Below are 26,811 nucleotides of genomic sequence, written 5' to 3'. Positions count from 1 at the left end.
TCCAGTACCTCTATCCCTTCCGTGATGAAAGTAATGTTGATTGATTAGTCCATTAGCTCACTCATTTGGCTTCATTCATCTTTCAATTCTATACATAATTCACTTCTCTTTTTGCTATGTGCTGAGAAATATACGATTACCTATAAACTATTCAAGGAATTTATAACCTGGAGAGAAGACATGAATAATTTAAAGTATCCACACCCTGTTTTATGTATGTAAAATTAAGTGAATCCTTTCCCTCCATCCAAATAACATGCCCCTTGAACTGGAAATTATCAGGATATTTTGTTCTTTATACTGTATGTCCCTTTCAACTAACATATTTATACATCCTTTGATTACATTTGCTGGAAGATAAAATTGCTATATGCATAAAACTTACCTTTAAAAAAATTGCTAGCTCAGCCCTGGCTGGTGTAGCTCAGTGGATTGAGCTACATGAGCCAACTTGCGAATATGAGAGGCTAGTATCTCTCACACACATCCCTGTTTCTCTCCCTTTCTCCTTCCCTTCCAAAAAAATTTTTAAAAAGTACTCTTAAAAAAATTGCTAGCTCAAAGGTAGCAAGTACATTTTGTTTAGTTCATCACTGTCATCACCTACAGGTCCTGAAACAGTACCAAGTTAAAGGAAATAGCTGTTAAAGTTTTTTCTGAGTGGTGTGTGTGCAGGGTGGGAACTATCATCTTGGTGAAAGCATGGCTGATAGGTTATTCATGAGTTTTGAATTCTGTTCCCCAAGTGATATTTATAAACATACCCGAACATGTTGTTACACTACAGAATTAAATGTACTGTTTCCTTTTGAGGGACTTCAGTCACCTAAAATACAATTTGAACACATTTAGAACCAAAGAAATGCAAGAGCTAGTCACATAATATTCCTACATGGGAAAAAGATTCATGACCCCCAAGAGGGGGGGAGTGTGCACTGTGTTGTAACTTTAATCAATGGTGTCCAACACTGACAACCTCCTTTAAATGAAGCAGTCTTGACATGTCAACTAGGAGTCTGATTCAAAGTATACTGTCCTAAAATGCACACTATGCCTATTACCTAATGTAGACTTATGTTAAAATTGTGACACAAACCCCTAAAGTCTTCTTCATCCTCACAGGCCTTATTTGCTTTGTGCATTTTCTGATATTTTGCTGAAGATGTTCCACAGTTAAGTGTGTCCAGAGTTTTATTTCTAGGATTTCCTCTGCCAAAGGATGAGGCAGAATGTACCACTGACAACCATGCCACAATCAATGCTTTCAATGGGCTAGCAATTTCTTTCCCGTGTGAACTCTCTGCCACCTATTTAAGTCTTATATCTGGAAAATGACTTTCCACAGTCATTATATTTCTATCAACTACAAGCTCACTCATGACATGTAACATATGAAACAGCACTGAGAGTCTCTCATTCCATGAAAAACTCTCCCAGTTGCTATATGCACACTTGTCTCAGTAAAAACTTGTCAACCATATAATACTAGAAGGTTTTATTCAAGGGTCTTCCACCTTGATTGCATCACAGTGTACTCCTGTGTGCTTTTTGTGACATAAAATATGACATATTTGGTCACCCAAGGTACTACCACATTCACTGCAGTCATAAGGTTTCCCCGTGCCAGTTCTGTGTTCTGCTGACGGTATGTCTCTGGCAGCTGGCTGTCCCACAGTGGCCACGTTCCTGTGTGCTAGGAACCCACTGATGTGTGAGGACACCTGAGCTGCCACAGGAGGCATGTGCACAGTCACTGTATCAACAGGGGTTTTCTCCTGTATGATTTCACTTGAATGTGATGACTTGTGATTCTTTGAAAATGGGTCTCCTAACTTAAATGAACCTACACATTTCTCTCTTGAGTGCAGCATTTCCTTATGAGACACAAGAGATGACAGATGGAAGAAGGCTTTCCCACAATCAGAGCACCCATAGGGTCTCTCTCCTGCATGAGTTCTTCGATGTCTAGTGAGGTATGACTTATCTCTAAAAGTTTTCCCACAGTCGCTGCATGTATAGGGTTTCTCCCCTGTGTGAAATCTCCGATGGGATATGAGGGAAGATTTGTGGCTGAAGCCTTTTCCACACTCGGTGCATACATAGGGTTTCTCCCCTGTGTGAAATCTCTGATGGGATATGAGGCAAGATTTCTGTCTGAAGCCTCTTCCACACTCGGTGCATACATAGGGTTTCTCACCAGTGTGAGTCCGTTGATGTATTAAGAGACTGCCTTTCTGGATGAAGCCTTTGCCACATTCGTTGCACATATAAGGTTTCTCCCCAGTGTGAATTCGCCGATGTACAGTGAGATAGGCCTTCTTAATGAAGCCTCTTCCACAGTCACTGCATGTATATGATATTTCTCCTGTGTGAATTTTCTGATGGGCATTGAGCTGTGGTTTCCAGCGAAAGGTTTTGTCACATTCTGCACATTCATAAGGTTTTTCTCCTGTGTGAGTTCTCTGATGTTCAATGAGCCTGGACTTTTTGGAGAAGGCTTTGTCACACAGACTGCATCCATGCGGCTTCTCTCCTATGTGAACTCTCTGATGATTAATGAGCTGAGACTTCTTGATGAAGCCTTTTCCACATTTATCACATACATAGGGTTTCTCTCCTGTGTGAGTTTTCTGATGGGCATTGAGCTGTGATTTCCAGCAGAAGGTTTTGTCACATTCTGTGCATTCATAAGGTTTTTCTCCCGTGTGAGTTCTCTGATGTTCAACGAGCCCAGACTTTCTGGAAAAGGCTTTGTCACACAGACTGCATCCATATGGCTTCTCTCCTGTGTGAACTCTCTGATGATTAATGAGCCGAGACTTTTTGATGAAACCTTTTCCACATTCGTCACATAGATAGGGTTTCTCTTTTCTGTGAGTTTTCTGATGAGTAAGTAGCCGTGACTCCTTGGCGAAGGCTTTGTCACATTCGGTGCACTCATAGCGTTTCTCTCTTACATGAATTTTCTGATGTTTAGTGAGCCTGGACTTCTTCGAGAAGGCTTTCCCACATACACTGCACCCATGAGGCTTCTCTCCCATATGACCTCTCTGGTGATCAATGAGGCGAGACTTCTTGAAGAAGTCTTTCCCACATTCACTGGATATATGCAGTTTATTTATCTTTTGAGGTCTTTGATGCTTAATGAATTGTGAGTTGGTGTTTATAGAATTTCCATGTTCAGGGAATTTTATTTCAGTATGACATTGCTCATCCTTTGCACAGAGGAAGGATTTTGCATCTCCATTATTCTCAACTGGGTTCTTCACTTCACAGTTTCCAATCTGGTTGGTCAAACTTACATTCGATCTCAATGCCTTCCCGTGTAAGTGAACTATATCATGATTTTGCCTTAAAGGAAAATTATTTTTACTCCAATGAGTAATGCATCTGGATGTATTACGTTTACGACATTGTTCTGTTCTCCTTAGACATCTTTGACTTTGGAAGTGCCCCTGTACATGATCATCATTTTTCTTGATTTCTAGGAAAGAAGAGAAAAATTAATCCTTCCATGGGCTTAGTATAAAACGATTTCACCAACAGCTCAGTGTAGCCTAGCACTTCATTGATAACACCGTGATCTCAGTTCAAAGAAACTCCAGGTAAATATGCTTGTTATCACTTAGACAAAGGTAAAACACAGTAATATAAACAAAGAAAATAAAAGGTGAAAACAGTCATTGTATAAACAAGGTTTTAGTTCATTCAAAATGAGTACATACCTTCAAAATGTGACCTCATAAAGCATGCTGAGATAGTAAAATAAAGTCAAGTTCTTATTAGCACTCAAGCACAGAAGATAGATATTTGTTTCAAAATGATGTGGGACATAGTCATACATCCATAAATCCTTATTAAATGATGACTATGTACCATGCCTTGTGCTGGACATGAGCATACAGAAACATTCCTTATTTTTACTGAGCATACATTCTGGTCAGGAAAAACTGAACAAAAAAGCAATGATAAAGAAGGCAGGCACAAACTGTGGAAAGTGGTTTGAAGGACCAATGGAGAGCAAGGTGGAAGAAACTGGGATATAATCTAGAGAGAGGAAAAAGATGAGGCTCTCTCATGTCTACAACATGGGGCAATCAATAAGCATGAGAAATCAGATATTATCCCTAATTATTTGACTTGGACCACTGAATAGGTGAGTAGTGTGTTTTCATGAGAAAAGGAATATTATGGAAGTTCTCGATGTGGGGAAATCAAGTGTGCATTTCAAAGCATATTGACCTTCAAGTGGCTTTTAGATACCCAATACAGACACAAGAAACTCAACTGGATATAGGAATCTTGAGGAAGGTCTTAATCAGAAATAGCAATATGGAAATCATTAATATATAAATATTATGCAAGACAGAGGATTAGATGAGATTATGTTTGAAAAAACTGTGCAGACTGAAAGATGAAAGCATGGGATCAAGTTTACAGTTAGTATAACATTAAGTAACATTAACAGTTTGGGTATTAAAAAGTTCATGGAGGAGCACTAAATACTGTCTATACTGTTAAGGGAAATGAGCACTCCCACACTTGGGAAACTATTAGGGTTTTGTGCCAGGAACCAAATATGTATTTCTTCTATTACAATATCACACTAGGAAACTGTCACCTTTTCTGGTCACACTTCGTAACTGTTCACATGCAATATTTAAACTGTTCCCATTTCAATGTAATGATCCCTAAATCAGTATCTGATGTCATGATCCCCAAACCCACCATCTTGCACTAACTGCATCTTCTTTAAAAATTCCACACAGACATCTGAGTTCACATCACTAAGGGGTCCTAGAGGATTACACTTCTGTCTGAACCAAGACCCTTGCAGTTTAACCTTCCATTTTTCTTCCTTTTCTAGAACTACTGGGTGTACTTTCTTATCATTACACTGTTGTCACCAAGGTAAAAAGGTAAGGTAAGACTACGCATCTAATAACATAAATCAAACTCCCAAACCTGGCCATTCTATCTCAATCACTAACAAAATCCGTAACAGTTACTCTGGAAATAAAAGTTACATTACCAAAGATTACCCCATTTATGTATTTTCACACAGTTTCTCCTAAAATACCTCTAAAATTGGCCTTTACATAGCAGGTGTTGGGCCAGTCTTTTGAGAGTGCACATTTCCAACTTAACACCTTCATTCTTGGCCCTTCATCTTTATTTGAGTCCCAGAAATGCCTCCTGTATATCATACCATAATTCCCCCATTCAATGTCACCATACACCATTTCCTCTAAATTTCTAAATATTCCTTGTCTTTTTTGTTCATGCTGACAACTTCACACAACCCTCAACTGTAGCAAAAACTGAATGTCTATTACATGCAGATGTCTACTCTATTTGTTACTAAAATATTACTCCCAAAATGTCCCGCTTTATTTCTCACTCAATTAAATCTCTTCTAGCATATATTAGGGGTGTGGTTCCCCAACTAGGCTCAAGAGGGCCCGCTTTCAGCATCATATATACACTAGCTCAGGCTGTCAACTCAAAGCTAACACACTCTCAAAAGTAGAGGTCCTGAGACATGAATTAAGAAACCATGCATTCAACAAATATTCTTTCTGATGGCTACCTGCCCAAGACTCTGTTTACTCTGTACTCACACCATAGGAGACTTCATTCAGTCTGTAGTTCTACCTCTCGTGCTAAAGTCTCCCTGAACTCAGATATATCCAAATGCAGCAGAGTGCTCCACCCGGATGTGAACAAGCACATCTAAATTACAATGTCCAACCCACATCTCCTCTACACATTTCATCTACATCTTGAGCATGGCAACTCCACTGCTCCTGGGATTCATGGCCAAAACCTCACTATCATCCTTCATTTGTAATTTTTTTCTCACACCTTTTATCTACTTAATTAGGAAATCATTCTACCCTCTTTTAATTTTTAAAAAATCATTTATTTATTTATTTTTAGGAGAGAAGAAAGCAGAAAAACATTGATTTGTTGTTACTCTTATTTATGCAATTCATCTACTCATTACATGCTCCCCAACCAGGGACTGAACCTGCAACCTTGGTGTATCTGGACGATGCTCTAACCCAGTTACCAGGCCAGGGTTCTGCTCTCTTTTCAAATATATTCATATGCTGAACACATCTCACCCTTTGTTGTACCCAGGCTGAGGCAATTGTTCTGTCTTGTACTACAGCAAATAGGCTCCCGGCTGAATTTCAGGATCAACCTCTGCCCACAACCATCTACAAAGTAGCCACAGAGATCATTTAAAATATAAATTACATAGTATAACCTTTCTACTGAAATCTCTCAATGTTTTCTCATCTCATTATTTAAAAAAAAATCAACTTCCTGAAATGTCCTTGGAAGGTCCTACATGCCTGTCTACTCCAAAACCTAGCTACCACCACATCACCCTTATCTCCATATTCTCTCCATCAACTGTCCCTCTCACCCACCCCACTGTGCTCACACAGGCTTCCTTGAGGTTCTTCTCAGGCCTCTGAAACTGCTACTTTGTCTAGTTCAGGACGTAATTCACCTAAGGAACCTAATCACACCCCTCATAGAGCTACTTAAAGGCATTTTACCAAAGACCCATTACCTTTCCTAGATGACCAAAGATTGAAGAGCTTAACCTAAATTTCCAACCGCTAACAGCAGCTCCCAGTCCCCTTGCACACTATTGCCTTTTGCAGTTTAATTAATCTTCTCAGCAGTTTTCACCACAAGGCATCATATACATATAGACATATTTTGATGAATTTTGTGTCACCTCCTTTTAGAATATAATCTCAGCCCTGGCTGGTGTAGCACTCTGGATTGAGCGCGGGCCTGCGAACCAGACAATTGCAGTTTGATTCCCAGTCAGGGCACATACCAGGGTTGCAGGCCGGTTCCCTGCAGGCCAGTTCCCAGCAGGGGACGCACAAAAGGCAACCATACATTCATGTTTCTCTCCCTCTCTCCTTCCCATCTAAAGATAAATAAATAAAATCTTTAAAAATAGCCCTGGCTGGGGTAGCTCAGTGGATTGAGCGTAGGCCTGTGAACCACACGATTGAGGTTCAATTCCCAGTCAGGGCACGTGCCTGGGTTGCAGGCCAGTTCCCAGCGGGGGACTCATGAGAGGCAACCATACATTGATGTTTCTCTCCTTCCCTTCCTCTCTAAAGATAAATAAATAAAATATTTTTAAAAGTCTTAAAAAAAATATATATATATATAAAATCTCGAAGCACGTGTAACAGGCCACCCAACAACAGTTAAGGCCATCAAAAAATATTTAAAGCAATGGACCAAGAAAAGGTTCTCATGTATGGAAAATACTACAGAGGTTCCTTTAAATTTAATTGATCCTGAGTTTGGGGAGTGGGGGGAGAAGCAAGCTGTATAAACAAGACTATACCATATTATGGAGGCTGTTGACAGAAATTTCCACCTTACATGACTGATAACACTAGGATTAATTGGGACTTAATGTCATCAGACTCTTGTAAGAAAAAGGAAAGCAATGAATCCAGGGAGAACGGGAAGATAGTGACGAAGTAGGATGGAGTGGATTCCATTTCCCGTACACATGGGAGAAAATCCTGGCAGATCTACAGAGGAACAGCACAAAGAACCAACACTTCCCCAGCATTTATGAAAATAAGAGGCCAGAGATTGTGAGGGACACTGAAGGACCTGAGAGTAAAGAGACAGCTGCAGGTCAGTGGGGTCTTGGGGACCTGAGTAAAGAGGAGAGCAGAGGCTGACGCGGCCAGTGGCCTCCTCCAGTGCCTAGAAGCCATGGTCAGGATCCAGTGGCCTCGGTCTGTGACCAGCGCCCAGGGGCCTTGGCCGGCGACCAGCTCCCAGCATGTCTGCCACGGGAGCCCTGGCACCCAGTGGCCTCGGTAGGTGACCAGCGCCAGGGGCATCTGCCACAGACTCTTCAGGAGAGCTGGCATGTGGCGAGTCTACAGCAGACTCTTTGGGAGCCTTGGGCCTGCTACAGGGTCCTTGGGAGAGAGCTGGGTTATCAGCTTCCTCCCTCCTTGTCTAAGCAAGGTTGGGCAACACCTGGCAGAAACCTGTCTGCTTGAGTTTACAGAGAGGGTGATAAGGCCAAAGAGCTGTGTTCAACCTCAGACGTTGTGGTCTCCAGCCCAGGAGAATTGAGAGGCGCATTGTCGGGCTCTGGCTCCAATAGTCACCGGTATGGCTGGGGAATTAGGCTGGGCTGAGAGGCAGGCTTTCTGGAGAAATTTTTTTGGAAAGTAAACTGAAGGACTCTCCTGCGACAGCAGCTTGGCTTGCTCCCCACCCAGGAGATCCAGAGGAGGGGTGGAAGCCCTTGAGTTTCCCCACAGAACTGGGAAGGACCGTGCCAGATTTCGAGGAATCCAAGCAGCCTGGCTGGCATGTGTGTGCCCACACCCCAGACCACAGAGAGGACCCCCGGGGAAAGTGCTCTGAAAAGAACCTAGATTGCCTTCCTGGAGCACTAGGGAGAGGCGCCAGGCTAGCTCTTGGGAGAGCACTCCCAGAAAGCCCACACCAGTCGACCCTTAGCATGCTGCAGCCAGAAAAACCAGTTTGGCCAGTTTGAAACCAACAAGAGATGTTTTTTTGGTGGGTTTTGTTTTTTAGCTTTTTTTTTTAAAAGGAATTTTATATATTTTTAAGTTTTATTATTGTTTTATTCTTCAATACTTTTTTCTTCTCCTTTTTTCCTGTTTTAGTCCTTCTTTCTTTCTTTCCAAACTTATCACTTTTTCCTCCCTTCTGCCTTTTTTGTTTGTTTCTTTGTTTTCTTCTACCCACAAAGGACACAAACAACTTGGAACCACAAAAAGACCAGAGTGGGACCCAAAGAGGGGGCATCCCAACTCTACTCTACTCTATCTCTCTGAGTAGAGTCAGAGAGATAAATTTCACTCTGCTAAAGCAGAGAAGCCACAAGTTGCTGCATATTTGTATTATTATTTTCATTATTCATACTTTAAATATTTTAATAGTATCTTTGTATTCCTCCTCTTTGTGCATAGGCTTCTTAGTTTTGGCTGGTTATATTGTATCCTTTCACAGGTTTCCCCTGGTCTCTACTCTATAGTGTATTGCTAATTTTCTATACTTCACGCCACTTGTTTTCCTTTAGCACACTACCCAAAGTTCTGTACCCCCTATGCAGGCAGATCATAGTCTGTCATATTATTGTTGCTCTAATATTATTGTAAAGAATAGCTGTTCTATACAACTGTAAATACTTCACAACACATCTCCCGGATCTGAGCCCACTTTACAGGTTTCTGAATTCTATTGCCATAGTGATTAACTTTATTTGCTCACACACTACACCTATTTACTATCCTTTACTCTAACCTTACCTCAAAACCTGACTGCCCGCAACCTCACTGCTTTCTAGATCCCACTCACAAGCCTTCCCTCCCCACCAAGAGACTTATTTTTTGTCCATCCTTTCTTAAAAGTGGCAAGTTGGGTTGAAGATTACGGTTAACACTATATATAGCTTAAAGATATTCTATCTCTTCTCTACTGGCTGTGTCTGTAAATATCATAAAATACTCTCCTGCTGTCACAAACCATTTTTCCTCCCCCTCCAACTGATCACCAAAAAAAAAAAAAAAAAAAAGGAGGAGGTGGAAGTGGAGAACATCAAGATACATGAAGGAGACTGCACCACTAAATTTCACAGGTATTCTACCACAGAAGTTCACACCATAAACCCAGGGAGCCAGAACACATCAATTTGAGAAGCTGAGGCTAACAAGAAAAGGCTCACAAATAATGGGAAGACAAAGAAACAATCCCCAAATGAAGGAAAAGGAGGGAGCCTCAAAAAGAATGTTAGATGAAATAGAGGCAAGTCAACTCTCAGATACTGAATTCAAAGTACCGGGTATCAGAAAATTCAAAGAGCTCACAATGAGCTACCAGAAACTACAGGGGAGCTACAATAAACTCACCACAAACTATATCAACATGAAAAAGGAAACAAACTATCAGCAAAGGCCAAGAGGAAATGAAGAATATAATTTCTGAACTGAAGAACACAGTAGAAGGAATCAAAAGCAGGATCAATGAAGAAGATTGGACCAGTGACTTGGAGGACAAAGTAGAAAAAAACTCCCAGAAAGAGCAAGAAAAAAAAAAAGAGGATCAGAAAGAAGAGGGATTAAGAGAAATGCAAGATAATATGAAACGTAATAATATCCAAATAATAAAGATACCAGAAGGAGAAGAAGAACAAGGGATAGAAAACCTATTTGAAAAAGTAATGATGTAAAACTTCCCTAATTTGATGAGAGAAAAAGTCACACAAATCCAGGAATCACAGAGAGTCCCAATCAAGAGGAACCCAAGGAGGCCAACTTCAAGACATGTCATCATTAAAATGGCAAAGTTCCAAGACAAAGAGAGAATCTTAAAGGCAGCAAGGGAGAAAAAGGAAGTAACAAAGAAGGGAGCCCCAATAAAGTTAGCTACTGACTTCTCAATGGAAACACTCCAAGCAAGAAGAGAATGGCAAGAAATATTCCAAGTAAGGAGAACCAGAGGCCTGCAAACAAGGGTACTTTACCCAGCAAGGCTCTCAATCAAGACAGAAGGCCAAATAAAGAGCTTCTAAGACAAAGGAAGTCTAAAAGAATATGCCTCCACCAAACCAGCTCTACAAGAAATACTAAAGGGACTGCTTTAAAAAAAGGAAGGAAAAGAGACAGACAGAGAGGAAGACAGATACAAAAAAGGCAATAAATAAGTACCTATCAATAATAACCATAAATGTAAAGGGATTAAATGCTCCAGTCAAAAAACACAGAATAGCTCAATGGATAAGAAAGCATGACCCACGCGTATGCTGCCTACAAGAGACCCACCTCAGGACAAAAGACCATCACAGACTAAAAGTGAAGGGGTGGAAACAAATTTTCCAAGCAAATGGACAAGAAAAAAAAGCTGGAGTAGCAATTCTCGTATCAGACAAAACAGACTTCAAGAAAGGGCCATAAAGAGAGACTCAGAAGGTCACTTCATAATACTCAAGGGAAGAATCCACCAAGAAGACATTAACATCGTAAATATATATGCACACATACGAGCACACAAATATATAAAGAAAATCTTAGAGAACGTCAAGAAAGATATTGACAGCAACACAATTACATTAGGGGATTTTAACACCCCATTGTCAAAAATCCACAGATCTTCCAAACAAAATATCAACAAAGATATTATGACACTGAACAACACTCTAGATGAAATGGACTTAACTGATATATACAGAGCCCTTCACCCCAAAAGAAGCTAAATACACATTCTTTTCAAATGCACATGGAACATTTTAAAAGATAGGCCACATGATAGGACACAAAACGAGCCTCAAAAATTTCAAGAAAACTGAAAGCACACCAAGCATTTTCTCCAAACACAAGGGACTAGAACTGGAAACCAACTCCAAAGGAAAAAACCAAAACACCCAAAATCATGGAGATTGAATGGCATGCTATTAAACAACGAATGGGTCAAGAATGAAATTAGGGAACACATCAAAAAGTTTCTGGAAACAAATGAAAATGAACTCACAACAACCCAAAACTTATGGGACACAGCGAATGCAGTCCCGAGAGGGAAGTTCACAGCAATACAGGCCTACCTAAAAAAGATAGAAACATTTCAAACAAACAACCTAACCTTATGCCTACAAGAACATGAGGAACAACAACAAAGAGCCCAGAACAAGTAGAGGGAAGGAAATAACCAAGATCAGAGCAGAATTAAATGACATGAAGACTAAAAGCACAATTGTAAGGATCAATTAATCCAGGAGCTGGTTTTTTGAAAAGATAAACAAAATCGACAAGCCATTAAGTAGGCTCATCAAGAAAAGGAGAGGACCCAAATAAACACAATCAGAAATGAAAGAGGAGAGATTACAACTACCACAAAAATAGAAGGAAGTGTAAGAAATTACTATGAAGAACTGTATGCCAAGAAATTTGAAAACCTAGGTGAAATGGACAAATTTCTAGAAAATTATAATCTTCCAAAACTCAATGAAGAAGCAGAAAGCCTGAACAGACCAATAACAGCAGACTGAAACTGAAGTAGTAATCAAAAAACTCCCCTCACACAAAAGCCCGGGACCAGACGGTTTCACAGGAGAATTCTATAAAGCATTTAAGGAATAACTAACCCCTATTCTTCACAGACTATTTCCAAAAATCCAAAATGATGGAATACTCCCAAACTCTTTTTATGAAGCCAACATCATCTTAATTCCAAAACCAGATAGAGACACAACAAAGAAAGAAAACTTCAGGCTACTATCACTGATGAACATAGATGCTAAAATCCTCAACAAAATATTGGCGAATCTCATCCAAGAATACATCAAAAAAATCATACACCATGACCAAGCAGGATTCATCCCAGGGATGCAAGGATGGTACAACATTCGCAAATCAGTAAATGTAATTCATCACATAAACAAAAGCAAAGACAAAAATCACATGATCATATCAATAGATACCGTAAAAGCTTTTGATAAGGTACAACACCCATTTATGATAAAAACACCCAGCAAAGTGGGAATAGAGGGAGCATTCCTCAATATATAATAAAGGCCATATATGAGAGACCTACAGCCAACACTATACTCAATGGGCAAAAACTAAAATCTTTTCTACTAAGATCAGGAACAAGACAAGGTTGTCCACTCTCACCACTTCTACTCAATATAGTATTGGAAGTTTTACCCACAGCGATCAGACAAGAAAAGGAAATAAAAGGCATCCAAATCAGAAAGGAGGAAACAAAACTGTCACTGTTTGCAGATGACATGATAGTGTACATGGAAAATCCTACAGACTCTACCAGAAAACTGCTCGACCTGATAAATGAATCTGGCAAAATAGCGAGATACAAAGTCAATATGCAGAAATCAAAGGCAATTTTGTATACTAACAATGAGACAGCAGAAGCAGAAATCAAGAAAAAATCCCATTCGATATAATAAAAGGAAAAATAAAATATATGGGAATAAACCTAACCAAGGAGGTAAAAGACCTGTATACAGAAAACTACACAACACTGAAGAAAGAAGTCAAGGAAGACATAAAGAAATGGAAACATATACCATGTTCATGGATTGGAAGAATTAACATCATCAAAATGTCCACACTACCCAAAGCAATTTACAGATTCAATGCAATACCTATTGAAGTACCAATGGCATATTTCACAGACATAGAACAAACACTTCAAAAATTTATATGGAACCATAAATGAGCCCGAATAGCAGCTGCACTTTTGAGGAAGAAGAGCAAAGTAGGAGGGATCACAATACTCAATACCAAACTGTATTACAAGTCCACTGTAATCAAAACAGCCTGGTACTGGCATAAAAACAGGCACATAGACCAATGGAACAGAACAGAGAGCCCAGAAATCAACCCAACTCTCTAGGGACAACTAATATTTGACAAAGGGGGCAGTAACATAAAATGGAGTAAAGATAGCCTCTTCAACAAATGGTGTTGGGAGAACTGGACAGCTATGTACAAAAAATTGAAACTTGAGCATCAACTTACACCATACACCAAAATAAATTCAAGGTGGATAAAATACTTAAATGTAAGCCGTGACACCATTAAAATCCTAGAGGAGCCCTGGCTGATGTATAGTGGATTGAGAGGTGCATGAAAAGGATCATTGGTTTCTCTCCCTCTCTCCTTCCCTTCCCCTCTAAAGATAAATAAATAAAATCTTAAAAAAAAAATCCTAGAGGAGAACATTGGCAGTAGAATCTCAGATATTTCACACAGCAACATTTTTACTGATATGTCCCCTAGAGCAAGGGACATAAAGGGAAGAATAAACATATGGAATCTCATCAAAATAAAAAGTTTCTGCATGGCTAAAGAAAACAGTATTAAGATAAAAAGAGAACCAACTGTTTGGGAAAACATATTTGCCAAAGGTTGGCTCAGACAAAGGTTTAATCTCCAAAATATACAAAGAACTCATACAACTTCACTCTAAGAAGTCAAGCAACCCAATTAAAAAATGGGCAAAGGACTTGAACAGACACTTTTCCAAGGAGGACATATAGAGGGTCCACAGACAAATGAAAAGATGCTCAATATTGCTAGCTATCAGAGAGATGCAAATTAAAACCACAATGAGATACCAGTTTCCACAGGTCAGAATGGCCATCATAAACAAAGCAACAAACAAGAAATGTTGGAGAGGTTGTGGGGAAAAGAGGACCCCAGTTCACTGATGGTGGGATTGCAGACTGGTACAACCATTATGGAAAACAATATGGAATTTTCTAAGAAAACTAAAAATGAATATGTCTTTTGACCCAGCAATTCCACTGTTAGGAGTATATCCTAAGAACACTGAAACACCAATCCAAAAGAACCTATGCACACCAATGTTCATAGCAGCACAATTTATAATAGCCAATAGTTGGAAGCAACCTAGGTGCCCATCAGTAAATGAATGGATCAAAAAACTATAGTACATTTACACAATGGAATTCTATGCAGCAGAAAGAAAGGAGCCCCTACCCTTTGCAACAGCATGGATTGAACTGGAAAGCATTATGCTGAGTGAAATAAGCCAGGCAGTAAAACATAAATACCATATAATCTCTCCTTTAACAGGAATCTAAACACCAAAACAAACAAGCAAGCAAAATATAACCAAAGACACTGAAACAGAGAACAGGCTGACAGTGACCACAGGGAGAGGGGAGAGAATTTCAGGGGAAAAAAGGGGAAGGATTCACAGGAACAAGAATAAAGGACACATGGACAAAAACTAAGGTGGGGGGGGTAAGGAATGGGAGGGAGGTGGGGAGCGCTGTGGGTGGTAGGCTGGGATGGGAGTAAAAGACAGAAAATGGTACTTGAACAATAATAAATTTTATAAAAGAAAAGAGGTTAATGCAAGAAAAAATGCTGGTTCATGAAACCTACACATAGCAAAGTCAAGACCAGCGCCTGGAAGGTAGAAAGTAGAGGAAAAAATGCTATTATTGGGGGGGGGGTGGGGGGTTTGTCTGCGGGCGGCGGGGTCCAAGGGCTTAACTATGACCACATTTTTAAAAAATCAAATGAACCATTTTTGTTGTGGCTTGTTGTCTTGCACTTTCTCTTCCTAGGAGGCCACATTTTGTCTTTCTCTGTTATGAGCTACTTTAACAAATGGAATCATTCAGTAAATCTTTTTCAATAGAAAGAAAATGAATCTAGCAACACTATTTAAGATAAACTAAAAGGATGGTCAGAGTTAACAATTATACAAGGAAATTAAAGCAATGCATCCATGAGGGTTAGTGATGTGGTTTAGGTTGGAAGAAGACAATGAGAAATTTTAAGAAATGGACAGGAATGGCAAAGACTTTGAATAAGGGAGCTGAGGAGATAAGAAAGTATCTATGAAGAAACACACCTTCCTGGTACAGACCTCCTAAAATCCTCTAAGTGATAAAACAGCATCTTTTGTTCTAATATTTGGTCTTTGACCCTGGTTCCTGACAGAGTTCTTAAATCCCTTAGAATTTCCCAGGTAATAACAGTGTCCTTCATTCTAATTAGTTGACTCTGGGTGGTGTCCTGGATGATGGCTGGTCACCAGAAAGACTAAACCACAATTAAAAGTTAGAACTTTCAGCCCCACCTCCCATTCTCTGCAGAGGGGCTGGAGCTGGAAAGGAAGTTCATGATGGATCTTGCCTGAGTGAGGAAGCCTCCATAAAATCCCAAAGATATGGGGTTTAGAGAGCTTCCAGGTTGGTGAACAAGACAGGTACTGGAACAGTGGTTCCTGGAGACGCCATGGAAGCTCCACACCCCTTCCCACATATCCTGCTCTCTGCATCTCTCCCATCTGTCTGTTCCTGAGTCATATCCTTTTATAATAAACTGGTGATCTAGGAAGTAAAATGTTTCCCTGATTTCTGTGAGCCACTGTAGCAGATTGATGGAACCCAAGGAGGAGGTCACTAGAACCTCCGATCTATAGATAGTGTTCAGAAACACAGGTGACAACCCAGACTCGTAATTAGCATTTGAAGTGAAGGTGGGGACAATCCTGCAGAATTGAGCCCTTAATCTGTAGACTCTGATGCTATCTACAAGTGGAATAGTGTCAGAATTAAGTTAAATTGGCTCTGGCTGGTGTTGCTCAGTGGATTGAGTGCTGGCCTGCAAACCAAAGGGTTGCTGGTTTGATTCGGGCTGGGTCCCCAGTAGGGAGTATGTGACAGGCAACCATGCATTGATGTTTCTCTCCCTCTCTTTCCTTCTTAAAAAAACATAAAAAAAAAAAAAAAAAAAAAAGAATTGAGTTCAACTATAGAACACCCCCTGGTGGATTCCAGAGAATTGCTTGTTTTAGGGAAAAGTATTATGAGTGCAGTTGTATGTGACAGTAAAGGAGAAACACAAGAGGAGGACTGAGCTTTTCCCAACACCACCAGGATATATATAACTAATAGCAGGTACTATAGGCTGAATGTTTATGTCACCCCCAGTTACACATTAAAATCCTAACCCCTAATCAAAGATGGGGTGAGTGTCAGGAAGGGGAAACAACCTTATCCAAAGGGGCAAGAAAGTGCTGTAGTCAGAAGATAGTGCTAACATCACACATCTCTCCTTGGATAGAGGCATGGAAGGTGTTATTTTAGACTAAGAAAAGTACAAAGGCCCTGGCTTGTGTGGCTCAGTGGATTGAGCGCTGGCCTGTGGACTGAAAATTCACCAGCCCAGTCAGGGCACATACCTGGGTTGTGGGCCAGGTCCCCAGCTGGGGGTGTGCAAAAGGCAACTAAGTGGTGTTTCTCTCCCTGTCTTTCTCTGTCCCTTCCCCGGAGGGGAAGTCGTTAAAAATAAATAAATAAAATTAAGGAAAAAATAAAGAGAAAAGTAGAAGGAAGAGGTACTGATACAAAGGTAAGGGAAGAAAGATGGTAAGATTGAGAACTATAAGAAGAAACCTAACGAAAAAAATCAAAACCTTGATGAAATAAATAGGGACCAAATCTAAGAAGAGATACATTCTTATAAACATGTAGAAGAAAAAGAGCTCTTTTATGGGAGACCCATGGAGGTTCTGTTTACATATCCTCAGACACCCTCACAGCTGTGATACCTCTGAATGACTAGAATAGGACTTCCCCAGCCACCCGCCTTGCTGGTTCTCTCTCACTTACCTGAACAGATGCCACTGTGGAATTCATCTTCTATTGTCCGTGGTTCCCTTCGCTCCAATCTGGACAGTGTGTCTGGCTTGCTGGCTGGATACCCTGTTCATGGAAAGTGACAGAAGAGATAAGCTCTTTGATTTGGGCTTTGGTCTGCCAACAAACAAGCTTATATTTTAGGAAGGTTTCTGTAGGTCAGCAAAGGCTATTCTTTGAAGAAGGGCACAATATACCCTCTAACCTAGGACCAGAGAGGAGACTGAGACTTAACTACCACTTCAGAGCATCACAGATACTCCAGGCCTTTCAGAGCTCAGAAAGGCCACTAACAGGGCACTGGCTGACACTGGGAGCTGTCCTCACCCACTGACACCAGGTTCCTGTAGTTCTCCAACATCACATCCCTGTACAGGTCCTTCTGGTCGGGGTCCAAGAGCTGCCACTCCTCCCAAGTGAAGTTCACAGCCACATCATGAAATGTCAGGGATTCCTGTAATAACACGGTCCTGTTTAATAGGATTGTTTCTCTAGTTATTGAAATAGAAGAAATATGAAGAAAGTTGCTCTGCTCATTTTTACCGTATAGGCTGTATCTATATATTGTACTTCAGTGTTTTGATTTTTTAAATCTACAATGTTATAGAAGTAAAATCTATCCATATTCAAAAGCAATCTCTAGTAAATATTCTGTAATTGTTCAACCATCATTCTACAAATCAGGTATTTATGTATTAAGTTGTCATTAAATTATTTTGCTAAACTATGAATATTTACAATATACATGTTTGAAACATGTGCCATATATACATACACATACACATATATGGCATTTACTACATATATACACATATTTTTAAAAGGTATGTATTTGCCAGACATTAAACATATACTAGTACTATCAGGGTGAATAAAACACATCCCATTTCTATATTCACTGTCCATCTTGACAGCCATTATCAGAATCAACCACAAGAAAATTCAGACACTATCATTACAGGACACTATACATTAAATAAGTATATTTTATATACTAGGAGGAATAAAGCAGCTTTCTAGAACATGTCCAAAGAACAAAAGACTATTTAAAGTTCATTAAGCAGACTAAGAAAAGAAATAGCAGCCTTCATAAAAGACAAATATAGTCATGCACCACGTAACGTTTTGGTCAACGACAGACCACATATACAATGGTGGTATACAATGCAGACCTTGGTGTGTCTAAATGTCTTTATGATGTTTATACAATGAAGTTGCTTGACAATGCATTTCCCAGAATGTATAGCCATGGTTAAGTGGCACATGACTGTACACATATGTATATATTATTTACATTCACATTACCAGGCGGGTTCATAGTACATCAAATACACTGAAGAGATAATGAACTGGAAGGTAGCTATCAGAAAGAAATTATTCAAAATGCAGTAAAAGGGTAGAGTAGTGAAATACATAAAAGACAGAATAATAAATACAGAGGCCAAAGTGAGGTCCCATATTTACCAATCCAGTTTATGAAAGAGTAAATACGTTAATGGGAAGGCACTATCCAAGGATCTAAGGGCTGAGACAGATGCATCTGTGCATATGGACATAGATGTACATACAGGTATAGTGACAAGCATACACATTAGTGCCCACTTACAAAGCTGCATTAGGATATGAGGGAAGAAGCATAAGAAAAATCTTCTTCACTGTCTGTACTTTGTAATCACTAAAGTTTTACAAATGTATCCATGTACAGTTGTATGATGAAATTTTTTAAAGATAATAAAAGATGAGGCAGTAGGAAGTGGCTTTGACCACAGGGAAGAGCATACAATCTTAGAGACGAGGGTGTAGTAAAGGAAACCCTCTGGGACCCTAACAACCTTAGCAGATAATAGTACTTTCCTCTGCCTACTGCCAAACTTGAACTCAAATACCACTTCAACTATGTGGTCACACAGGTCCTTTGACTGTCATACAGTCCCTCTATTTTCTTAGGTCATCTTGGTTTTATTCCTAGATTAACCCTGACCGCTGCAAGGCTGGGTCCATGGGTTGCCCTGTTACGGTCCCACAAACTGTGCCCACTGATTTCTTGTGCTCTCAAAGGAGGTCTGCTTTTGCATTTATGAGAAAGCTGAGGTTAAGGAGACACTGCCTATCATATCAGCTCCAAGAAGAACCATAAAAAAATGTCGTAAGACCTAAGTGTCTAAAATATACGGTAATGACGTCTTCTTTGGACCTGGTCTGCTTTCTTCTCCACCCCAGGGCACAGCCTGTCTTCATCATGATTGTCTCCTTAGGACTGTCAGAGATATCTGACAAAAGGTGACATTAATGTAACCTACAGGATGCTCTCGTCGCATGATGTCCCAACATTAGTCATTTAGTGTGAATCTCAGGAACAATATATTCCTGATCCTACTTACCTTGATGTTGAAGTTAGAGGCTAGCTTTATTTCTACTTTACTAATTTATACCCTGCCATTTAATTCAATTGTGTTTTCACATCCTCCACAAAACAATCACAGAATGAAGGAAGGACTAAAACAAACCACAAGTCACCTGGTCCTTAACCATTTTCTTCTGTTACTTGGAAATGGCCAGCAACAAGGATGTTGTGCCGTTAGTCTCTTCTTGAACAGAAATTTCCGGTTAGAAATCTTAGTCTCTGGTCAGTGGTGTCCCCACAAATGACGAAATCCAGTTCCTGAAACTTCTCTCTCCTCAGGTCATGTGATAGATCTTGTTTCTCAAGTCAGGACCTGTGTGCTAAAAAGTAAATTCACTTTATTTACTGATTTTAGAGAGAGAAAGGAAGGGGGAAGAGAGAGAGAGAGAGAAACATTGACTTGTTGTTCCACTTACTGATGCATTCACTGGCTGAGTCTGGTATGTGTCCTGCCTGGGGATCGAACCATAGTGTATGGGGCACTAACCAACTGAGCTACCCAGCCAGGGTTGAAAATAGATTCACTCTGAGTGTACATTTCCTCTGGGCCCAGATGTTATCACTGCTACTGTCACTCACCTGATTTCAAGGTCATCTGTTCCTTTATCTGAAGCTCCAGAGGCTAATATACTCTGGAGCAATAAAGTCTAAGTAAGACGCTGAAGATGTGGGCGGTATGTCTTTCCTCTGTGAAGTCAAAGTGGGGTGACTGTGAAAGGGGAGATGAGAAAGAAGAACTGCACAATGCAATGCACTTGCAGCAGGAACTTCTCACACAGATCAATTTTTGGACAGAGACATACAAAAGGCAAGGATGTGGACATCCGTTTCTTTAAAACTGGGTTCATTTACCTGTTCAGAAGCCTCTGTACAACTCATGTGTAACCATACCTCAGTGTGAAGACAAAAGTACTAAGCCAAACATTACCTAAAAGACCATTTTCACTAATCTATAGGGAACCAATGAGCATGGCAGTGGCAAATTAGCCCAGTACTGATCTGGAAAACTGATCAGTGTGAGGTGGCACACAGGAGCCAGGTGTGCAGATTGGCTTCCCCATGGGGAATCTGGCCTGCATTGTACCTAGGCTGCTATGAGACTTGCTTTTGCTAAAACTCCCTCACTCTGAGTTAAAACTGCAGATGTTTAATGTATATCTCTGAAGCAACTCCCTAAGTCTGTGCTAAGACAGCCCAAGGACAAAATGTAACCAAATCAATCATTTTTATCACTCCCTCGCATTTGCAACTTTTCTTTCTTTTTTGGTTATCTATAAGAAGTAATCACTTAATGTAAATCTAAGGATAATGAATGAGAACCTTCTTTGATGTAATGTAACTGAAAAGCAATAAAAGCCTGTCCAGGCAAGAGTCAAGGCACTGTCCTCTTGAGAGAGTGGCTGAGGCACTCTGAGGCGCTCTCCCCTTGAGAGAGTGGCTGTGCCGTCCTTTTTTCTCCACAGTACTCGGTAGTCTGTGTGAATGTGCTGACCTCATCCACAACACACAGACTCCAACAGGCCAGAGTCCGCATCATTAATCATTATGTGAGCCAAAGGAAAACAAATAGAAAAAAACTAAAGCAAAACTATTATTGGTGAGTATATATACACACTTTGAAACAGTACAAAAACTTGCATGTTTAAAACAAGTTCAAGCCCTGGCTGGTGTAGCTCAGTGGATTGAGTGCAGGCCTGTGAACCAGAGTATCGAAGTTCGATTCCCAGTCAGGGCACATTCCTGGGCTGCAGGCCAGTTCCCAGCAGGGGACACATGAGAGGCAACCACACGTTGATATTTCTCTCCCTCTCTCCTTCCCTTGCCTTCTAAAGATAAGTAAATAAAATCTAAAAAAACAAAACAAACAAAAAAAACATTAAAATAAATCTAAAAAAAACAAAAACAAGTTCAAGAGCCCCGGCTGGTGTGGCTCAGTGGATTAAGCACCAGCCTGCAAACCATAGAGTCACTGGTTTGATTCCCAGTTAGGATACATGCCTGGATTGCAGGCCAGAGCCCTAGTAGGGGACACATAAGAGGTAACCACATATTGATGTTTGTCTCCTTCTCTTTCTCCCTCCTTTCACCTGTCTAAAAAAATAAATAAATAAAATCTTTTTAAAAAGACAAAACGAATTCAAGACAGGGGACTTTATGATGAAAAATCCCATTGAATGGAAATGGCAGAGGAGGCAGCTCCAACGGCCCATCCTGCCATAGCAACATCAAAACATCAGGTCAGAAACGTCAGCATCAAAAACAAAATGAAACCTGTCAGAACTCAGAAAAACACTCAAAGTTTTATAGCCACTGTGAATACTGAATCAATAAAAAGGCAACTTAAAAATGGTAGCAAAGCTTAGTGCCATTTTTGTGTGCCCTTGCTTCACCCGCTTCCTAGTCTCAGGGGGTTGAGATGGCAGCCAGCATGCGCAGTGTGGGACCCTGGTTTCTGATCTGGAAGGAACAGAGCAAACCTTATTGGAAAAGAATTAAGTTTGTGTGTTGGAACCTATCTGGGGTCGACCTAAAGGGCTGGCTCAGCGTGCTCCTCTCTGTTCCGCCTAATTTGGAGCTCAGCAAGGAAAAGCAGCAGGAATGTCTTAAAACTGTACAGAGGATGAACAACTTGCAGCTGCCTAGAGAAAAGATTACAGTTGAGACACAGCTGAAAAATTGAAAGGAAAGCTGGAAAGGGAGTTTCTTTTCATTCAAAAGCACCAGTATAACCTGGGGAATTTATAAAGGCATGTACGCGCACAAGACAGGATGCCTGCTCAGCAGAGATCTAGGAAGACCCTGGGCTTTCCTCTGGCTGACCTCCACACTCCATGCAAGCGGGACATAAAGGCTAAGGCAGAGTTGTCAACAGCCTGGCTAAGCACCGAAGGAACACCTCAGGGCCCAATCCACAACCATAAGCACACTTTACTAAGTGAAAGAAGGCAGGCACAGAAGATTGCATCCTGTATGACTCCACTAATATGAAATGCCTAGGACAGGTACATCCAATAGAGCCAGAAAGCAGCATGGGGGTTGCCAAGGTCTGGGGATATGAGAATGTAGAGTGACTGCTTAATGGGCACAGGGTTTCCCTCTGGGGTGATAAAAGTGATAAAAATGTTCTGGGACTAGACAGAAGTTGTGGTTGCACAACATTGTGAACGTACTAAAAGCCAATGAATTGCTGACTCTAAAATGTTTAATTTTATGTTGTGTGGATTTCACCTCAATAAAAAAAAAAATCAAATACATCCTATCTATGTCCAGTGAAACAATATAAGTACTTTCTCTAAAGCCAACAGCAAGGCACGGATGATGAGTATCACAACTCTTATCTATTACTATTTTAGAAATGTAACCCCACTAATTTCATAAAGAACTGAGTAAGAATAATCAACAATGGAGAAGAGAAAGCAAATTATAAGAAGTTCTGTAACATGACTAAAAGTCACAGTTTCAGAGATTTGAGTGTACTTATGTCAAAAGTAAGTTTTTAGTTAGATGGCTGATTACAAAATTTATATACAAAAATTGGTAACATTTCAAAACACACACTTCTTATTGCAGTGTTACATGACCAAATACTTTGGGGGAATAGTTACACTTTACTGAATACTTTCAATAGAGATATTAGTAGAATACAAAAATACACTTCTAGAAATTTTTGGAAAAGAAATAGTAACCAATACTAGCAAAGCGAAGTAAATGTATTAATCAGATCTATTAGTAGAGGTTAAATTGAATGAATAAAAGTACACACACCTAATGAAATACTGTGCAGTTACTAAAAATGCTGGGACTTCCACCAAGATGGAGGCATAGATGGAGATGCCATGCTTTCTCACACAACCAAGTTTAGAGACAACAAAATATTAGCAACAGAAAACACAGCCAGAACACAGAAAATTGAACTTTTCGGAAGTCTAACAACAAATTCTTCAGCCTGACCCATAAGAGGGGTGAAGCCAGCAGCTGGAGGAGCGGGGTTGCACAGGAAAACTCGGTCAGAGAGACTCAGGCGCACGGATCCCAGGCGTGGGGTTGCAACAGGCAGACCCAGTGAGCAACCCAGTGAGCGACCAGCGGACCCAGTGAGGGCACAGGATGGCAGGTTGACTGTGGTCTCACATTCGTGTGCAGATAAAACAGTGAGGGAGTGGGCGGTGAGACAGGACAGAGCAGGCCCCAGAAGCGAGAGGCAGCAGAAGGGGTCGCCATTTCCCCGCTCTGACCCCGCCCCCACATACAGCAGGGTGACCCAGCAACTGGGTCACCCTGCCCTGATGAACACCTAAGGCTCCGCTCCTGATACTTAACAGACCTGAACAGACCAAAAATGGCTCAAGAAGATCTCAAAGCCCCAGAGCCCATAACTCTAAGCGACGAAGAAATAGCAAAACTTTCAGATGCACAGTTCAAAACACTGGTGATCAGGATGCTCACAGAACTGGTTGATTTTAGTCACAAATTAGAGGAACATATGAAGGCTAAACTAATTGAAATGAAGGGAAATGCACAGGAAACCAACAGTGATGAAAAGGAAACTGGAACTCAAATCAAGGGAGTGAACCAGAGGGAAGAAAAAATGGCCAAACAGAAAAATATAAAGAAACAAGAATTCAAAAAAATGAGAAGAGGCTTAGCAACCTTCAGGACATCTTTAAACGTTCCAACATCTAAATTATAGGGGTACCAGAAGGGGAAGAGGAACAGCCACCAGTGGAAAACTTATTTGAACAAATAATAAAGGAGAATTTCCCCAATCTGGCAAAGGAAATAGACTTCCAGGAAATCCAGGAAGCTCAGAGAATCCCAAACAAGTTGGACCCAGAAGGAACACACCAAGGCAGATCATAATTATACTAGCCAAGATTAAAATGAAGGAGAGAATCCTAGAAGCAGCAAGAGATAAGGGGACAGTCACCTACAAAGGAGTTCCCATCAGACTGTCAGCTGATTTTTCAAGACACCTTACAGGCAAGAAGGGGCTGGAAGAAGGTATTCCAAGTCATGAAATCCAAAGACCTACAACCAAGATTACTCTATCCAGCAAAGCTTTCATTTAGAATGGAAGGACAGATAAAGTGTCTCAGATAAGATCAAATTCAAGAAGTTCATCATCACCAAGCCCTTATTATATGAAATGTTAAAGGAACTTACCTAAGAAAAAGAAGATAAAAAAGATGAACAGTGAAAGGACAGCAAACTCACAGTTATTAAGAACCACACCTAAAACAAAAGCAAACTAAAAGGACACAGCTAGATCAGGAGCGAAAACATAGAAATGAACATCTCATGGAGGGTTAGCAACAGGGGAGTGGGAGGAGGAGTAGGGGGAAGATACAGAGAATAGCATAGACGGTAGGTAGAAAATAGATACGGGGGCAAGAATAGTATGGGAAATATAGAATATAAAGAACTTGAGACACATAGTCATAAACTAAAAGGGGGGAATAGTGGGGGCGGGGGGTGCAGGGGGGATGGGAATGAAGGGGGGGGGAACAGAACAACTGTAATGGCATAATCAATTAAAAAAAATGCAAACGATCTGCCCTGACCTGCAGATTGTCAGCATTCTAACAATTTAATGTTAGATTGCAGCTCAGTTGGTTGCATGTAGCTCGGCTGGTTGGGTGTTGTCCTGAAAAGTGAAAGGTCACTAGTTCGATTCCTGGGCAGAGCATATGCCTGGGTTGCAGGTTCGGTCCTCTAACAGGGTATGTGCAAGAGGCAACCCATCAATGATTCTCTCTCACTTTGACGTTTCTCTCCCTCTCTTCCTCCCTTCCCTTCTCACTAAAAATAAATAAATAAATACTTTCTTAAAATGCTCACAATCTATACTTGTAGTGTCCTGCCCAGGAGGGGAGCTAGTCGGTGAATCAATAAGGTAATGATTAATGGCCTGCCCAGGAGGGGGGCTGGCAGCTGAGTCAACAAGATTAGGGAGGGCAAGTAACTAAGTAAATGAGGAGTAAGAACGAAGAAATTCGTATTAACTCCTATCAGCAGTTCTGCTTTCTTGCTTTCGTGCTAGAAGTAAGGGTCTGAGTGACAAACCGCCCCTCACCCTATATAAACAATTATTACCCACTGATGGAGCCCAGAATTTGGAGACTGACTCCTCTGGATCCGCGCGCATAAAATAAAGTTCCACTCCATACACCCGAAAACAGCTGAGTTGTTTTCTATAACATACTTAGTTAAATGTTGTTAGCCTTCTCAGAAATGCAAATCAAAACCACCACTAGCATACTGTTTCATACCCCCTCGAATGGCTATAACAAAACCCCAGAGACGCCCCAACCACAGACACCCCAGACACCGACTTCCGCTTGCTGCCTTTCCCACTACGGACAGCACAGCTCCCCCACCGAGATACCCAAAGACACCTCGATGCTCTCACTCTGTTCCTCGGAGAGCCCCACACACACAGGCGCGGCTTTCTTGTGATCCTACCAGGACCTTCTACAAGCGGCACTTCCGTGAATTCTTTTTCAGTGCGCACTTGCTCAGTTTTGGCGCCGGTCTACGGTGGCCGACGAGGTTAGGAGGGATTTGTGCGGGGTCACAGACACCTGGATTTCCGGTTTCCAGGGAGGAAATATGTCCGCACCCACTTCGCCACGAGTCCTGGAAACGGCCATCTTTCAACACTTGACGTACAGTAGTCATGAAAGCCGGTTTAGTCTCAGTAGCCGGGCCAAAGGTTGGAACGACGAAAAGCCACCGGACGATCTCATTTCTCGCCACCTTAAAACCCTGAAAACTGCATTAACTTTCAGGAGCTCGAACCTGCACAAGACAAAAATGGGGTAGGCTACGTCCACCTCAGCGAGCTGGGGTGAAAAAGCCATCTGCTTTGTATAAAGATTTGGAAGTGACACAGTGGGTGCAGCCATCTTAGAAGTTAGGTGTCCGTACAAAATATAACGATTTTTTCAGCGGAGGAAAAAGAGCAAATGTACAGGCCAAAAGGCAAATTCCCCGAAAACATTTCTGGCAGGAAGAAGATCTGGGGGACAAAAAAGGTCTTCAGAAGTACTCATTGGGAATAAGCAATAAAACCACGAAGAGAAGTCGAAACGACCCAGTGGGAATGGCGAAGGAACCTAACCTGTCTTTGGGATGGGACATGGTTTCCAGCCAATGGGAAGAAGGACTG

General features: G+C 40.9%; 1 protein-coding gene across 3 annotated transcripts; it reads right to left on the bottom strand.

The window, feature by feature from the left end:
- Positions 1–1,480: 1,480 nt before the first annotated feature.
- ZNF613 (zinc finger protein 613) lies at positions 1,481–26,192 on the bottom strand. Of its 3 annotated transcripts, XM_053659735.1 has the most exons (6): positions 26,039–26,192; positions 25,205–25,287; positions 19,757–19,963; positions 17,567–17,693; positions 17,213–17,305; positions 1,481–3,484 (listed from the first exon to the last, which is right to left on the bottom strand). In XM_053659735.1, the coding sequence occupies exons 3-6, from the start codon at positions 19,769–19,771 to the stop codon at positions 1,500–1,502; spliced, it is 2,220 nt and encodes a 739-aa protein (XP_053515710.1). In that variant the 5' UTR covers positions 19,772–19,963; positions 25,205–25,287; positions 26,039–26,192; the 3' UTR covers positions 1,481–1,499. The 3 variants fall into 3 exon arrangements, with proteins under 3 accessions (XP_053515710.1, XP_036986856.2, XP_036986857.2); XM_037130961.2 differs by lacking the exon at positions 25,205–25,287; XM_037130962.2 differs by lacking the exon at positions 25,205–25,287 and having other exon boundaries at positions 26,053–26,192.
- Between the last annotated feature and the right edge of the window lie 619 nt (positions 26,193–26,811).

Source organism: Artibeus jamaicensis, unplaced genomic scaffold (assembly GCF_021234435.1).
Source record: "Artibeus jamaicensis isolate MK-2021 breed Jamaican fruit bat unplaced genomic scaffold, CSHL_Jam_final scaffold_804, whole genome shotgun sequence".
In the NCBI taxonomy this organism is placed as follows: domain Eukaryota; kingdom Metazoa; phylum Chordata; class Mammalia; order Chiroptera; family Phyllostomidae; genus Artibeus; species Artibeus jamaicensis.
The sequence above is the reverse complement of the archived record's forward strand: the minus strand, read 5'-3'. Positions and strand labels throughout refer to the sequence as shown.

Bases quoted from the DNA above. Each gene is read 5' to 3' on its own strand.
- ZNF613 (XM_053659735.1), bottom strand. The intron at 17,306-17,566 runs GTGAGGACAGCT...TTCCATGAACAG, and splicing joins CAGGAACCTGGTGTCAGTGG to GGTATCCAGCCAGCAAGCCA. The intron at 3,485-17,212 runs GTAAGTGAGAGA...CTTCTTTCCTAG, and splicing joins CCACAGTGGCATCTGTTCAG to AAATCAAGAAAAATGATGAT.